This window comes from Onychomys torridus, chromosome 1, assembly GCF_903995425.1.
Source record: "Onychomys torridus chromosome 1, mOncTor1.1, whole genome shotgun sequence".
In the NCBI taxonomy this organism is placed as follows: Eukaryota; Metazoa; Chordata; class Mammalia; order Rodentia; family Cricetidae; genus Onychomys; species Onychomys torridus.
The window spans coordinates 105,419,772-105,435,645 of NC_050443.1; the positions used below are offsets into that span (position 1 = coordinate 105,419,772).

The 15,874-nt window shown below is 42.4% G+C and overlaps 1 protein-coding gene and 1 non-coding gene across 7 annotated transcripts in view; both read left to right on the forward strand.

Annotated features, from left to right (window-relative positions):
- The window catches only part of LOC118587526 (Snf2 related CREBBP activator protein), a 55,774-nt gene that overhangs the window by 16,586 nt on the left and 23,314 nt on the right, over window positions 1–15,874 (forward strand). For 5 of the 6 annotated variants that reach the window (XM_036193584.1, XM_036193564.1, XM_036193557.1 and 2 more), the window contains 13 exons: window positions 2,026–2,119; window positions 2,472–2,561; window positions 3,702–3,884; window positions 3,965–4,317; window positions 4,420–4,597; window positions 5,333–5,469; window positions 5,823–5,992; window positions 6,112–6,304; window positions 10,731–10,867; window positions 10,965–11,151; window positions 14,362–14,531; window positions 14,902–15,167; window positions 15,347–15,631. In XM_036193584.1, the coding sequence (XP_036049477.1) occupies window positions 2,026–2,119; window positions 2,472–2,561; window positions 3,702–3,884; window positions 3,965–4,317; window positions 4,420–4,597; window positions 5,333–5,469; window positions 5,823–5,992; window positions 6,112–6,304; window positions 10,731–10,867; window positions 10,965–11,151; window positions 14,362–14,531; window positions 14,902–15,167; window positions 15,347–15,631 (2,443 nt within the window). The remainder of the gene's footprint in view (window positions 1–2,025; window positions 2,120–2,471; window positions 2,562–3,701; window positions 3,885–3,964; window positions 4,318–4,419; window positions 4,598–5,332; window positions 5,470–5,822; window positions 5,993–6,111; window positions 6,305–10,730; window positions 10,868–10,964; window positions 11,152–14,361; window positions 14,532–14,901; window positions 15,168–15,346; window positions 15,632–15,874) is intronic. The other variant, XM_036193581.1, reaches the window with a different exon arrangement.
- LOC118576936 lies at window positions 1,510–1,639 on the forward strand. Its single transcript, XR_004944126.1, has one exon. It is a non-coding gene; the product is annotated as a small nucleolar RNA SNORA30/SNORA37 family (small nucleolar RNA).

Here is a 15,874-nt window from a genome sequence, read left to right on the forward strand (position 1 = left end):
TAGGTTGATCCTTGGTTTTGAGAATTCACAATAAAGACAATTGAGGTTTCATTGCTAGTGAAGATGATGGTTTGGGTCAAGTTGCAGCCTGCTATTGGCAAGGTTTCTTTTGGGTTTTTTCGAGACAGGGTTTCTCTGTGTAGTTTTGGTGCCTGTCCTGGATCTCACTCTGTAGACCAGGCTGGCCTCGAACTCACAGAAATTCTCCTGGCTCTGCTTCTTGAGTGCTAGAATTAAAGGTGTGCGCCACCACTGCCCGGCTGGCAAGGTTTCTAAAACTATAGTGGAAGCATATATTGTACTTTAAATTTGCTAGGGGAGGGCTAGGGAGATAGCTTAGTTTAGTTTGTAAAGTACTTGAATTCAATCCTCGGTATGTTTCAGAAGTCTCAGCATTAAGAGCCAGAGATAGGAGCATCCTTGGGGCTTTCTGGCTAGCTAGTCTAGCCAAATCAGTAAGTTCCAAGTTCAGTCAAGAGTGAGGAAGACACCAGACGATGAATTCTGGTTTCCACAAGCATGCACAAACGTCTAAACATACATGTATACACACACATATAAATTGTTAGGTGATGTGAACTCTGGAATTGTGATGGTCATCTTAAAAAGTCTTCGAGCTGAATGTAGTGTCACATACCTTTACCCCAGTACTCAGGAGGCTGAGGCAGATAGATCTTGGATTAAGGCCAGTTTGATCTCCATAGTGAATTCCAGAACAGCAAAAGGTACATAGTGAAAACCTATCCAAAAAAAAAAAAAAAAATCAATCAATAAATAATCTCTTTTGGACCTTTGTACCATTGGTCCTACTACATGTTGAGGGTCTTTTTAAAATTACTATTATTGTTATTTTTAAAAACTTGTCATGTGCTTTTTGTTATTATGTGTAGATTTGTGTGTCTCTGTGTGAAAATGTGTACATGAGTAGATGCCAGCAGAGGCTAAAGTCTTGGAATCCCTTGGACCTGGAGTTACAGATGGTTATGAGCCGCTTGATAAGGGTTCGAGGAATTAAACTGGGGTCCTCTAGAGGAGTAGCAAGTGTTCTTAACCAATAAGGCATCATCTTAGCCCTTAATTTATGTACTTTTAAATTTTATTCTCTTTATTTATTTTTTGAGTCGAGGATTTGCTACATGGTCCTGGCTGGCCTGGCATTCCTGTATACTACTGAACTTAAAAAAAAAATTACTAGAATTTTGTCTTTGTGGGTATGCATGTGGAGGTCAGAGGACACTTTTATAGTGTTGGTTCTCAACTATATTTACATAGTTCTAGGGATTGATATTTGGTTGTCAGGCTTACTGATGACCACTTAGCCATTTCGATGTTCCCCTTGCTCCCTTCCTTGTTTTGTTTTGTATTATTTTTTGAGATGGCCCCACTTTACATTCCTGGCTGGTTTGAACTCATGTGTGGTCTAGGCTGATCTCAAATTCAAAGAGCTGTGCCTCTGGAGTACTTGGATTGAGGGAGGAGCCACCACATGTGGTCCTGCTTTACTGCTTCCCAGCACTTTTCACAGGTCCTCCCTAAGTCAGTGCGGTCAGGATTTGGTAGCTGGTGCTGAGAGAAAACCCTTGAAAACATCCTTGCCCTGATACTGTACCAGAGGCAGCTGTTACTCAAGGGAACAATTTCTGATCTTCAATTCTGTACCTTTTTTTTTTTTTTTTTTTTTTTTTTTTTTTCATGTTTGTTTTTGGATTTTTGAGACAGGATTTCCCTGGGTAATAGCCCTGGCTGTCCTGAAACTTGCCTTATAGATCAGGCTGGCTTGAACTCACAGAGACACCCTGCCTCAGCCTCCCAAATACTGGAATTAAAGGTGTGTGCCTCCAAGCCTGACTTTGTTGTTGTTGTTGATTGACTCTGGCTGTCCTGGAACTCACTATGTAGTCCAGGCTGGTCTTGAGTTTACAGTTGCTTCTGCCTCCCAATGCTAGGATTAAAGGCTTTTGCCACAACACCCCAACTTCATGCTCAAATGTTAACTCCTCCCACTTTTTACCCTTTCCCATACAGGTAAACCCTCCACCTTCCTCTGTAACACAGTGCAACCAACAACGTTGGCATCCTGATGAAGATGATGAAGAGTTTACTGCTAATGAAGATGAAGGTCAGACCAGTTTTGTCTGTTTTGTTGTTTGTTTTCTTGGGACAGGATCTATTATGTGTATCCTTGGCTCTAGACCAGGCTGGCCTTGAACGCAGATCCACTTGTGTCTGCTTCCAAGTGTTGGGATTAAAGGCATGTGTCACAATGCTCTGCTCTCTTGTAATTAGGTTTCTTCTTTGACATTTCCATACATGTGTGTATTGCATTTTGGTTTTCCCTACAAATTCCTATTCTGCATTTATGCCTTTGGTTTGTTTTCCATTGAGTTTTTTAACCAGAACTATGTGTGTGACCAAGGGTTTGGAACTATACTTCTGGGCTCACCAGTGGAAACTCCATTCTCTTTTTGTAGCAGAGGACGAAGAGGACACCATAGCAGCTGAGGAGCAGTTGGAAGGAGAGGTGGATCATGCCAGGGAACTGAGCGAGTTGGCTCGAGAAGGTGACATTTACCAGATATTTTACTGAAAATCTGCTTTCTGTCTCTACTCTGCAGAAAATTGGTGGGTAAATAGACAGTAAATCAGATATTTTTTATCTTTGTGGTTTCGGCTGCTGATTATTACCTACGCTTCTCATGTAACTCAGGTATAACTCAGAGATTTGTAAATGAAAGGCACTTATAAGTAAAGTGATGTGTGGTTGCCATAGGAGTTTGAACTAATTGGTCTGAGAGTTGAAGGAAAAGGTACTATAGCAGGATATGAGTACTATTTGTCCAGAATTTTAAAAGGGTGGTTCAGTGGCTCAGGTGACAATGGTAGGCTCAGCATTGGTGGCTTGGATGTGGCTTAGTGTCTGGGGATTGAAGATCCTGAGGCTTGAGCTCAGACTGATAGGAGAGCCTGGACAAGGGCATGCTTTCTGAGAAATCAGTGGGGCCTTTGAAAAGAGAGAGAGCCTAAAGAGGATTGAAACTTCTGAGAGAAAACTAAAGACCACCTTGAGGAAACACTGGGATGGTGTGAGCAGGCACCATGAACAGGAGAATGAGCAACTGCAGAATAAGAAGATAAAAAAATCTAAAACCTGAAGATTAAATGTACACAGTCCCCCAGTGAATGGCCTGTACCATTGCCCACTTGTATAGAAACGTTGTTTCTGAGTAATTAATATTTGGTTTGTGTGCTACTAACAGATAATAAGTTACCATCAGTGAAAAAAAAGGTTTTGGGTGTTTTTGGTTTTTGTTTGTTTTGTTTTTACAAGGGTAGGCATTGTCCTTATCAGGAGAATGCCACACTTACTATGGTTGTTACAAGGATTGGTGTTTTTTGGTTTTTCGAGACAGGGTTTCTCTGTGTAGCTTTGCGCCTTTCCTGGATCTTGCTCTGTAGACCAGGTTGGCCTCGAACTCACAAAGATCCGCCTGCCTCTGCCTCCTGAGTGCTGGGATTAAAGGCGTGCGCCACCAACACCGGGCTAAGGATTGGTTTTATTAGCTGATGCTAAAGGTAAAATCTGTAGACTCCCCATAGATCTGGGCCTGGGAGATGGAGCTTAGATAAAAGAAACAAGTTCCACTCAATATTTCCCAGTCCTTATAAAGGAACCAAATGTTTACTTCCCTTTTCCCTATCAGGTGAGCTTTCTATGGAGGAGCTATTGCAGCAATATGCAGGGGCCTATGCCTATGATACCTCCGCTCCAGGCTCTGGGAATAGCGAAGAGGAAGAGGAAGTTGAAGCCAATAGTTATGACTGTGAACTGGAGGAGGCAAGAGAAGCTGAAGAGGCATCTCAAGAAGATAGTAGCAGTCAGTCAGGTAAGTATGTGGTTCGGAGGATGACTGGGGAGGGTGGGTGTTAGAAGAGCAGCTTACTAAGCTTTGGTCTTGTGATTTAGATTCTGCTGAAGAGCAGAGTGAGGATGAGGAAGATGAACAGTCGGAGGAAGAAGAAATGAGTGGGAGTTCACAGTCAGAAGAATCTGAGTCTGATGAGTCTGAGGATGCTCAGTCTCAAAGCCAAGCAGATGAAGAACAGGAAGATGAGGGAGATGATGATGATGACGATGATGATGATTTTGGGGTAGAATACTTGCTTGCTCGGGATGAGGAAAGGAGTGAGGCAGATGGGGGCAGTGGGCCTCCTACTCCAGGTCCTACCACCACTCTAGGGCCCAAGAAAGAAATTACTGATATTGCTGCAGCAGCTGAAAGTCTCCAGCCCAAGGGTTATACTTTGGCCACTACCCAGGTATCTATAGGTTACAGTTCTACTTTCTCATATCTTGACTTTAGTGTTTCCTACTAACAAGTGCCTCATTTCTACCATGTGTGATAATTTCCTCTGTATTAGGTGAAGACACCTATTCCACTTCTTCTGCGGGGCCAGCTCCGAGAGTACCAACACATTGGCCTTGACTGGCTGGTTACTATGTATGAGAAAAAGCTTAATGGCATTCTTGCAGATGAGATGGGACTGGGGAAGACAATCCAGACCATCTCCTTGCTTGCTCACTTGGCCTGTGAGAAAGGTAGATTCTTCTTGGGGCCTCTTGGCTAATTACTGGTAGGGGATCTTATTTAGTGGTGATTTCATCTGTAGGAAAGTGAAATACTTGTTCTCTTACTGCTGTCTTGGTAGCCTCATTGAGTCTTATCAATAACTATATAAGGAGGACAGCATAGGTGCTGAAGTTGTTTTTTTTGTTTTTTGTTTTGTTTTTCGAGACAGGGCTTCTCTGTGTAGCTTTGCGCCTTTCCTGGAACTCGTGCTGTAGACCAGGCTGGCCTCAAACTCACAAAGATCCGCTTGGCTCTGCCTCCCAAGTGCTGGGATTAAAGGCATGCGCCACCACTGCCCGGCGGTGCTGAAGTCTTAAGCAGCATTAGAAGATGCTAGTCAGGGTTTTGTTTAAGGAACCAGAGCTGCAAGGTGTGTTGGAGAGATGGCTCAGTGGTTAAGAACACTGGCTGCTCTTCCAGAGGTCCTGAGTTCAATTCCCAGCAACCACATGGTGGGTGGCTCACAACCATCTGTAATGAGATATGGTGCCGTCTTCTGGACTGCAGGCATACATGCAGACAGAACACTGTATATACATAATAAATAAATAAATATTTTAAAAAAAAAATAGTACATTAAAAAATTTTTTTCCGAGTGTGCCCTGACGGTGGTGGCACAGATGTAGCCAGTTCCAGGATGGTTGTGGCTACACAGAGCTGCAAGGGTCACATAATCTTACTATGTCTTTTGTTTTGCTAAACAGGTAACTGGGGTCCTCATTTAATCATTGTTCCTACCAGTGTGATGTTGAACTGGGAGATGGAATTGAAACGTTGGTGTCCCAGCTTTAAAATCCTCACTTACTACGGAGCTCAGAAAGAGAGGAAGCTCAAGCGGCAGGTCTGACCTTCTGTGTCGTCGTCGTCACCTTGATGTCCTTGAGTTTTAGGTCCTTTCTTCTGTGAATTCCTCATTTCCCTGTTGCTCCATTCTCGTTCTGCTACTGTTTCATTTCTTCCAACCCGACTCTCTTCTTGAGTACTTGAACGCACTTCCCCTGCCCCCTTGTTTTTTTCTGTTTTCCCTCCTTCATTAATATGCTACAGGGCTGGAGAGGTTAGAGCACCAGCTGTTCTTGCAGAGGTCCTGAGTTCAATTCCCAGCACCCACATGGTGGCTCACAGCCATCTGTAATGAGACCTGGCGCCCTCTTATGTGTACATTCATATACTGCTTTCTCTTCGACCTCTTAGGGATGGACCAAGCCCAATGCTTTCCATGTGTGTATCACATCCTACAAGCTGGTGCTACAGGATCACCAGGCTTTTCGTCGCAAGAACTGGCGCTATCTCATTCTGGATGAGGCTCAGAACATCAAGAATTTCAAGTCCCAACGGTGGCAGTCACTGCTCAACTTCAACAGGTAAAGACAGATGTGGAGATTCATGAAGGGGTGGCTGTCTGGGTTAAGAAGTGTCTTAGGGTGGTGAGAAAGTTGGGATTTTCCAGATGTCCACATCCTGGTTCCTTCTCCCTTTACAGCCAGAGGCGCCTGCTCCTGACAGGAACTCCCTTGCAGAATAGCCTCATGGAGCTGTGGTCCTTGATGCATTTTTTAATGCCACATGTCTTCCAGTCTCATCGAGAGTTCAAGGAATGGTTCTCTAACCCTCTAACTGGCATGATTGAGGGAAGCCAAGAATATAATGAAGGTCTGGTCAAACGCCTTCACAAGGTAGGGCCTGCATTGTTTATAAAGGTGTTAATAATAGTAAAAGTTAAGCGCAATACCTAATAAAGCTTTAGAGGGACAAGTCAGTGCTAGGGTGAACTAAGTTGTCAAGCTGTAATGTTCATAATCATTGCCAAGCTGAGCAGTCATGCATTAGTCACTCTTTGTTTTCTGTACTTGGGAATGTTTTTTTCTTATTTTCTTTGGGTCTTGATAATGTGCTATGATTTCTCTTTATCTGAACAAACTTAATTTTTAGGTTTTTACTTTGGTATGTATAGTGTTTTCATGTATATGTTATGTTTATCACACACTTCGCCTAGTGTTCAAGGAAGTCAGAAGAGTGTGAATACTCTGGTAATGAGTTACAGTTGTGAGCCACCATGTGATGCTGAGACTTGAATGCAGGTTCTCTGCAAGAGCAACCAGTGCTCCTAACCTCTGAGCCATCTCTAGCCCCATTCTAGACTTATTAATGTGTTTTGTTGGGGTTTGTTTGTTTGTTGAGACAGGGTCTCTTCATGTAGCCCTGATTGTCTTGGAACTCCATATGTAGACTAGGTGGGCTGACTTTCAATTCACAGAGCTGCATCTGCCTCTGCCTCCTGAGCACTGAGATTAAAGACATGTGCCACTACACCTTTTGTGGTACTGGAACTTAAATCTAGGGCCTTGTTGCACATGCTAGGCAAATAATCTATCACTGAACTCTATCTCATGGCTCTTTCTTTAGGGTGGAGTTTGTCTCTGGTTCTTACAGCTTTTTAACAGTTATATTTCAATATTCTGCAAACCCTACCCCCCTCCCGTCCGCCGCCGCTTCTTTTCTTTTTTTCTTTTGGTTTTTCAAGACAGGATTTCTCTGCATAGCCCTGGCTATATTGGAATTTGCTCTGTAGATCAGGATGGCCTCTGCCTCCCAAGTGCTGGGATTAATGGCATGTGCCATCACCTCCAGACAACTTATTTTTATTTTATGTGCATATGTGTGTTTGTGCATGTGTATATGCTCATGGAGGCCAGAAAGCAGCATCAAATGTCCTGGAGCTGAAGTTACAGGTAGTTGTAAACCCCATAACGACGGTGCTAGGAACTGAACTTCAGTCCTCTGTGAGAGCAGTATGCACTAAACACAAAGTAATTCCTCCTCCTTTGTTCTGACTGTTTTATCCTTTCAATCTGTGTATTTCACAAGCATACTCATTCCCAAAGCATTGACTATTGCCTGTGTGATAATAACTCTTCCATTTGTGTTCATAATTGCTTAAGTTTCTAGATGACTTGACTTCCATTCTGTTTTTCACTAGCTGCTTTTATTTCTTTTTTAAAAATATTTATTTTATGTTTATATGTATGCCTTTATTCCAGAGGAGGGCATCAGATCCCACTATAGATGTTGTGCATCACCATGTGGTTGCTGGGAATTGAACTCAGGACCTCTGGAAGAGCAGCCAGTGCTCTTAACCTCTGAGCCATCTCTCCAGTCCAATTAACTGTTTTTTGCTTTTGAAACATGGTCTCAATATTTAGTGATGGCTGGCCTGAAGTTCACAGAGATCTGCCTGCTTCTTCCTCCTTAATGCTGGGGTGAAAGGTGGGTGACATCACACCCAGCTGTTTTGTTTTTTAAACAGACAAACTTTTTTTTTTTTTTTTTAAATGACACACCTTTAGTACCAGCACTTTGGAAGCAGAGGCAGGTGGATCTCTGGTGTACATAGTAAGTTCCAAGGTAACCAGGCCTGTATAGAGAAACCCTGTCTCCGCAAACAATAAAAATAGATTTAAGAAAAATAGCTTGGCATAGTAGCACATGCTTTTTAATCCCAGCACTCAGAAGGCAGATAGTTCTATCAAGTGGTAGATAGATCTCTGTCAGTTCAAGGGCAGCCTGGTCTACATAGTGAGTTCCAGGACAGCCAGGGCTACATACATAGTGAGACCCTGTCTCCAAAAAAAAAAAAAAAAGAGAGAGAGAGATAGAGAGAGAGAAAAAGAAAAGAAAAAACAAAAGAATAATGGGATGCTAGAGAGATGTCTCAGTTATTAAGAGCACAGGCAGCTCTTTGATGGGACCCAGGTTCATGATGGTTCACAATCATCTTTAACTCAGGTCCCAGGGTATCTATGATCTGTGGACACCAGGCATACATGTACCCATATATATTTGCAGCCAAAACACCCATGCACACATAAAATGATGGCTTTTTTTTTTTTTTTAAGTTGTGTTTTGTTTTTTTGGGCATGTGTATATGGGGGGGTGGAGAAAATGAATGAGAATATGATCTTACTCAGTTATGAGCTGGTGCCTTCAGAGGCCAGAATGTTTGGAACCTCCCGGCACATGTCAGTGGTTGTGAGCCACCCAGTGTGGATACTCTGAACCTAACTCCAGTAGACTGCAAGAGCAGTACATTTTCTCAACCACTAAGCCATATTTTGCTTGCTTTCCCTCCCTTTTTTCCTTTTGAAACAGTCTGTGTATCTCTGGCTGGTCTAGAACTTGCTATATAGAACAGATTGGCCTTGAACGCACAGTGATCCATCAGCCTCTGCTTCCTGAGTGCTGCGATTAAAGGTGTGTGCAAACATTACCCCCATCCCCCTTTAATGGAAACAGGATTTTTTTTTTTTTTTTTTTTTTTTTTTTTTTGTGGAGCTGAGGATCAAACCCAGGACCTAGCGCTCTACCACTGAGCTAAATCCCCAACCCCATGAAAACAGGATCTTGATATGGAGCCAAAGCTTAAACTTAAGGTTACTCAGTCCTGAGTGGGTAGGTAATATAAAGGATATTTCTTGATTTTTTTTTTTTTTTTTTTTTTTTTTTTGAGACAGTGTTTCTCTGTGTAGCAGCCCTAAGGTGTTCTGGAACTAGCTCTGTAGACCAGGCTGGCCTGGAATTCAGAGATCTTCCTGCCTCTGCCTCCCAAGTATTAGGATTAAAAGCAAGTACCATCATACCCAGCTGTATATAGGGTCTTTAATTGATAATTTCTCTTAATTGATAGTTTCTCTTGAATTCATTCTGTTGTCAGCACATATTTCTGGTATTATCATTTTATCTTGGTCAGTTATACCATCTTTTTACAAAACCAAGTTAGAAACCAGGAAAGTTTTGTTGCGTTGGTTTGGTTTTTCCAAACAGTTTCTCTGAGTAGCCCTGGATGTCCAGGAACTCAAAAGGTGTGCACCACAATACCCTTCAAAACTAGTACTCTTACCTTCATTGATATATTGAAGATTATATCCTATGAGATTTGTTTTTTTTTTTTTTTTTTTTTTTTTTTTGTTTTGTTTTTCAAAACAGGGTTTCTCTGTGTAGCTTTTTGTTTTGTTTTTCAAAACAGGGTTTCTCTGTGTAGCCCTAGCCATCCTAACTCGCTGGCCTTGAACTCACAAAAGATCCTCCTGCCTCTGGCTCCTGAGTGCTTGGATTAAAAGCAAGTGTCACTACTGCCCAGCAATTTTTTTTTTTTTTTTTTTTTTTGAGACAGGCTTTCTACATAGCCCTGGCTGTCCTATAACTGCATATGTACATTAGGCTGACTTTGAACTCACAGAAATCAGCCTGTCTTTGCTCTTTTTTTTTTTTTTTTTTTTTTAAGATTTATTTATTTATTATGTATACAGTGTTCTGTTTGCATGCATCCCTGTAGGCTAGAAGAGGGTGCCAGATCTCATTACAGATGGTTGTAAGCTACCATGTGGGTGCTGGGAATTGAACTCAGGACCTCTGGAAGAACAGCTGGTGTTCTTAACCTCTGAGCCATCTCTCCAGCCCCAACCTTTGCTCTTTTCTACCCAGTGATTACAGATATTTACTTGCCTCTAGAATTCTAGACTGTCAAGGCCACCTTTTTTCCCCTAAAACATTGGCAATTTTGAGTCGAGGGCCTTAGGCATGTTAAGAGTACTCTCTTTCACTGAGCTGTATATTGTACAGAGCTACAAGTTTTACTCAGTTTCTCTCCTGGATATTTATTTATTTGTTTATTTATTTTACTCCTTTGGTAAGGATTTCACTAAGTTGCTCAGAGTGGTCTTGCATTCCTGGGTCCAAGTAATTTGCTTGCTTCACTCTTCCAAAGCGCAAGGATTATAGTCACACAGGCAATCATGCCTGACTTACTTTTGCAATCATGTAGCAAATAGTCACTCTTCCTAGTGTAATTTGAGTTATTTCTCAAGTTAGTTTGCTCTTATATGTTGTGGTATAATTATCTTTGTGTTTATCTTCTCTGTAAACAGTGAGTTACATGAAAGGAAGAGTTGTATCTGTGTATAATTGGTATCTGACATGCCTAATGACAGTTTGCTGGTGGATTAAGCCAGTACTCTGCCTATTCTGGGGCTAGGACCCATCTAGATGGACTTTGGGGAGCTTAGTGCCCACTCTTTGGTTAGCACCCTGCTTATTTGCCTTTAGGTCCTGCGACCATTTTTACTACGCCGAGTTAAGGTGGATGTTGAGAAGCAGATGCCCAAAAAGTATGAGCATGTTATTCGATGCCGGCTTTCCAAGCGCCAACGCTGTCTCTATGATGACTTCATGGCACAGACCACGTAAGGGGGGACTGAGGGTAGACCCTGATCCTCTGGGTTAGAACCCAGGTAGCTGTTAGAATGTCCCTTATTTATTTTTCCTTCCTTTCTTCCCCAGAACTAAGGAGACACTAGCTACAGGCCATTTCATGAGTGTCATCAACATTTTGATGCAGTTGCGGAAAGTCTGCAATCATCCAAATCTATTTGACCCTCGACCTGTTACCTCCCCTTTCATCACCCCAGGCATCTGCTTTAGCACTGCTTCTCTGGTGCTAAGGGCCACTGATGTCCACCCACTCCAGGTATGTAGTTTTCCCTAAGGTTAGTGTTTTCTTATCCAAACCTCCTTCCTGCCTCTTCGTTAGGGTCTGACTTTTTGCATATTTATTATTTCTTTATTTCATCAACTCAATACTATTTTCCTAGCTTCATTATTTTCTAGTCATGTGACCTTTGGCAAGTTAATTATTAGCCTAAGCTTCCTTGTCCATAAAAGCTGGGGTTATAGGCAGTGTGCCTGAGAATCAAGTTTAAATTTTTTGAAAACGTCTGGCATCTCTATTATTATTTGGTAAATGCAATTTTTTCTTATTCCTTCCACCTTGTTGTTGTTGTTGAAACAGTTTTTTACTATGTATCTTTGGAACTCACTATATAGACCACGGTGAAGAGACATCCTCCTGCCTCTGCCTCCTCAATACTGAGATCAAAAGCATGCACCCAGGCTTGCTCGTCCCACCTTTTGAGACAGGGTCTCACCTATTCCAGGATAACCTCAAACTTCCAATCTTTCTGCTTCCACCTTGTAAATGCTGGGATTACAGACTTGTGCCATGAACCTGAGTCCCTTAATTTTATGATAGTGAAATATATAGTCAACAAAATTCTCATTTTAACCTGTTTTAAGTCTAAACTTCAATAACATCAAGGGCTTTTATGTTGTACAGTCATCTCCACCACCCATCATCAGAACTGCTTTTGTTTTCTGAAACTGAAACACTGTACCTATTGAACAACTTTTTCTTTTCCCCCATTGCCTGACATCTACCATTCTACTCTGTTACTATTCTGAGTACTTAATGAAATAAAGTCATAAAGTACTTGTTTATCCACACTGTAGCATATGTTAAAAAAATCCTCCTCCAGCCCATTTTTGAAGTTAATATACCTTCTTAAAAGAGAATGTTAGGCCTGGGATATAGCTCAATTGAGAGTATGTTTGCTTAGCATGCACAAAGCAAGGAGTTCAGTCCCCATCACAACATCAACTGGCACACGGTGGACCATACTTTTGAGGTGTGAAAGTTAGAGGATTAAAAAATTCAAATGCATCCTCAATCATATAGATTTAGCCTAGCCCTTGCAGTACCTGAGACTTTGATACCCTGCTCGCAATACCAAAAAAAGTGGGGGTATTTTTATAAGTCAGATCATAGTGGCATAGTTTGTAATTCCAGTGTTTAGTAGCAGTATAAATAACATTTTACATATAACACCACACCTCCTCCCCCAAATAAGATGTTGATAATAGGCTGTGGTTAACGAGAATAGAGAAAAGATCACCACAAAACACTTTAACATGTATTTACATTCTCAAATGTGAACTAGATAGAGGCGAGGGAGAGAAGTAGCTCCTTGGAGATGTTCTTCTTTTACTGTTCTTTTTTGTTTTTCTTTTCTTTTCTTTTCTTTTCTTTCTCTGTGTAGCTTTGGTGCCCTTTCTTGGAACTCACTCTGTAGCCTAGACTGGCCTCTCCAGCCTAGATCTGCCTGCCTCTGCTTCCTGAGTGTTGGGATTAAAGGTGTGCACCACCACCACCCGGCTCCTTTACTCTTTTCTTGAAGTGCAAAAAAAAAGCCTAGAGTCTGAGCTCCAGCAAAGTGATACTGGCTTTCATATTTACAAATAGCCTGGGAAATGTGGCAGGCTGTCAGATCACCCGTGAGTCCCTAGTTCAGAGTGAACCACTGAGTGAAAGCAGCAGAGTTACTCCTGGGACTTCCATCAGAATCCTGGAGCCATTTTGGATGTGAACCTTAATAATAGCTTTTCATCTCATACATTTAAGTGTGCTCCATGGACTGACTCGTTGAGAGACCTGGAGCAGCTCTGCCTAGCCCTCTTTCACCTCCCTCTTTTCTCCCCGGGGAGAAGGCAAAACAAAAGCTGGTTTCCCTTTGTAGCTTAGAGGCCAGGGTCAGCAATTTCCCAAGAAGGGACATTAGTTAATGTCCCTTGCAGTGGAATTAAGTGCCCTCTCACTGCATGGCTAGTAGGTTTACAGGATTCCTTTTCCACACGGTTATCTGTCCTGCTTAGGGGAGGCGACAGAAACTAGAACTCTCGAGGCCCACGGTTTTGTCCACTTCACTTCCTCACTTCTCTTCCAGAATATATGTTAGCCTTACTTTGACTTTGAAGAATTTGGCTCACTGTGGGGGCTAGCAGCCTGGGAGATTTTATAGGGCTGGCCAGCGGGGTGGAAATCAAGGAATTCCAGGTGAGAGTTTTTGTTGGAGAAGCCAAAGCCAAACCAGGGTTTCAGATGCTCTTCTCAGACAGATTTCTTTTTAAGAGTAAATAATAATTTCATTGTGTGGATAATGCTACATTTTATTTAGTTATCTCTCAGAGGTCGTCTGCTTTGCCTTTTGAATGAATAAATTTACTTTTTAAAATTTGTTTGAGACAGGGTGTTGCTATGTCCAGGTCATCCTTGAACCCAAGATCTTTCTGCCTCAGCCTCCCAAATGCAGGGGTTACAGGCATGTGCTGCCATACCCAGCCCACCTTTCTGCTTTTATGACTAATGCTGCTATAAATGTATAGATACTCTGTTTGAGTCCCTTCTTCCTATTTTGAATCTATGCTCAAAAATGAAGTTGTTCTAGGCAGCGGTAGTGCATATCTTTAATCTCAGCACTTGGGAGGCAGAAGTAGGTGGATCTCTGTGAGTTTGAGGCCAACCTGGTCTAGAAATGGAGTTCCAGGGTAGCCTGGGCTGTTATACAGAGAAACCCTGTCTTGAAAAACCAAAAGAGAGAGAGAGGGAGAGAGAAGAAAAAAATAAACAAATAATGCCAGTTTAAAAAAAAAAAAAAGTTGCTACATCATGTGGTAATTCTGTTTCTAATATAGCTGCTGCTATATTATACATTTCTATCAGTAATGTTGCAGTACTTATGTTCACATCCTTTCCAAAGGGTTTTTTAAATTAATAGCTATGTTAATATGTGAATTTATTATTTCATTGTAGTTTTGATTTGCATTTCTCTAATGATTATCCTCAGCATCTTTTCATGTGCTTATTGATCATTTTTATGTCATTGGAAATGTGTGCATATCCAAGACATTGCTGATTTTTTTTTTTTTTTATAAAACCAGTTGGTTTGTTATTAAGCTCCAGTTTGTCAGTTTTCTTTTGTTAACCTTTATTTTTGATGTCATATCCAAGACATTATTACCAAAATGGTTCCATTGATAACATACCTTGTGTTTCTTCTTGTGGCAGCGAATTGACATGGGTCGGTTTGATCTTATTGGCCTGGAGGGTAGAGTCTCTCGATATGAGGCTGACACATTTTTACCCCGCCACCGTCTTTCCCGCCGCATTCTGTTAGAAGTAGCTACAGCTCCTGATCCCCCACCTCGTCCCAAGCCAGTCAAGATGAAAGTCAACAGGTACGTGCATTAAGGAATAAGGGGATGAGTTTCTTGAAAGAAAAGGAGGAACTGAAATAGAGAGATTTGTAAGCTAGGTTAGTTCATACAGGTTGTTTCAGAGTGCGCTTGCTGGAAAGGGCTTGAGGGAGCAAATAACGGAGAGAGCTCTGAGAGGAGGACTCCTGTGTTGCTGCTGGTTTTGTTCTCTTGGTACTTTATGGTTGTCTCTGGTTCTCTGCACCACTTTCTCCTTAAGGGGATCTCTCTTCTTTCCTCTGCTTTTTTTTTTTTTTTTTTTTTTTTAATGTAATCTTCCTGCCTTCTCTTAATTTCTTTTGTTACTTATTTTCCTTCTGTGTCTACTTAACCCTTTAATTTTTCCTAATAGGATGTTGCAGCCAGTGCCCAAGCAAGAAGGCCGTACAGTGGTGGTGGTGAACAGCCCACGGGCACCCCTTGGCCCTGTCCCAGTCCGCCCCCCTCCAGGTCCTGAGGTCTTAGCCCAGCCCACCCTTGGTCCAGTCCCCCCAGTGCTGCCAGCACCACTCATGGTGTCAGCTTCGCCTGCGGGAGCCCCAGTTGTTCCTACATCCCGGCCGCCTGGACCTGTTCTCTTGTCTCCCTTGCAGCCAAATACTGGTCCTCTCCCCCAGGGTGAGTTAAAATGAAACCAAGTGTAATGGGATTACTTCTGGGTACAAAGTAGTGAAATTAAGAGTTCAAGGATTAGGGAGCATAATGTTCAGTAGGCTAGAAGGAGTGGTAGTATGGAGGCTTTTGCAGCCCAGCTAAGGCGTTTGTCAAGATGTATCTGACAGATGTTTGTTCTGCAGTGTTGCCATCCCCCATGGGAGTCATGAGTGGGACCTCCCGGCCTCCCACACCAACCCTGTCACTGAAGCCAGCCCCACCTGCCCCAGTTCGCCTGAGCCCAGCTCCACCTCCAGGCTCCTCTAGCCTGTTGAAGCCCCTCACAGTGCCTCCAGGCTACACTTTCTCTACTGCTGCTACCACCACCTCCACCACCATAGCAACTGTTCCCACTACAGCAGTGCCAGCTCCGAATTCCACACCACAGCGCCTCATCTTATCTCCTGAAATGCAGGCTCGTCTGCCCTGTAAGTTAACAGGCCTATGTGTTGAGGGTCTTCGGGTAAAAAAGCTACATGCCAGAGAGCTATAGGAAAAGTAGAGCATGGAAACCAAGTTCTAGGCAGCTAGTGCACATTAGGTGTTTCGCTCAATAATGGTAAATCATAAATAAGAGATGTCAAGGAATTCACAGTTTATTCTATAGGGCCCATAGATGAGTAAATAGTGGTAAGCTCAGCAAGGTAAGTATTTGGAGGATGGTGGTGTAA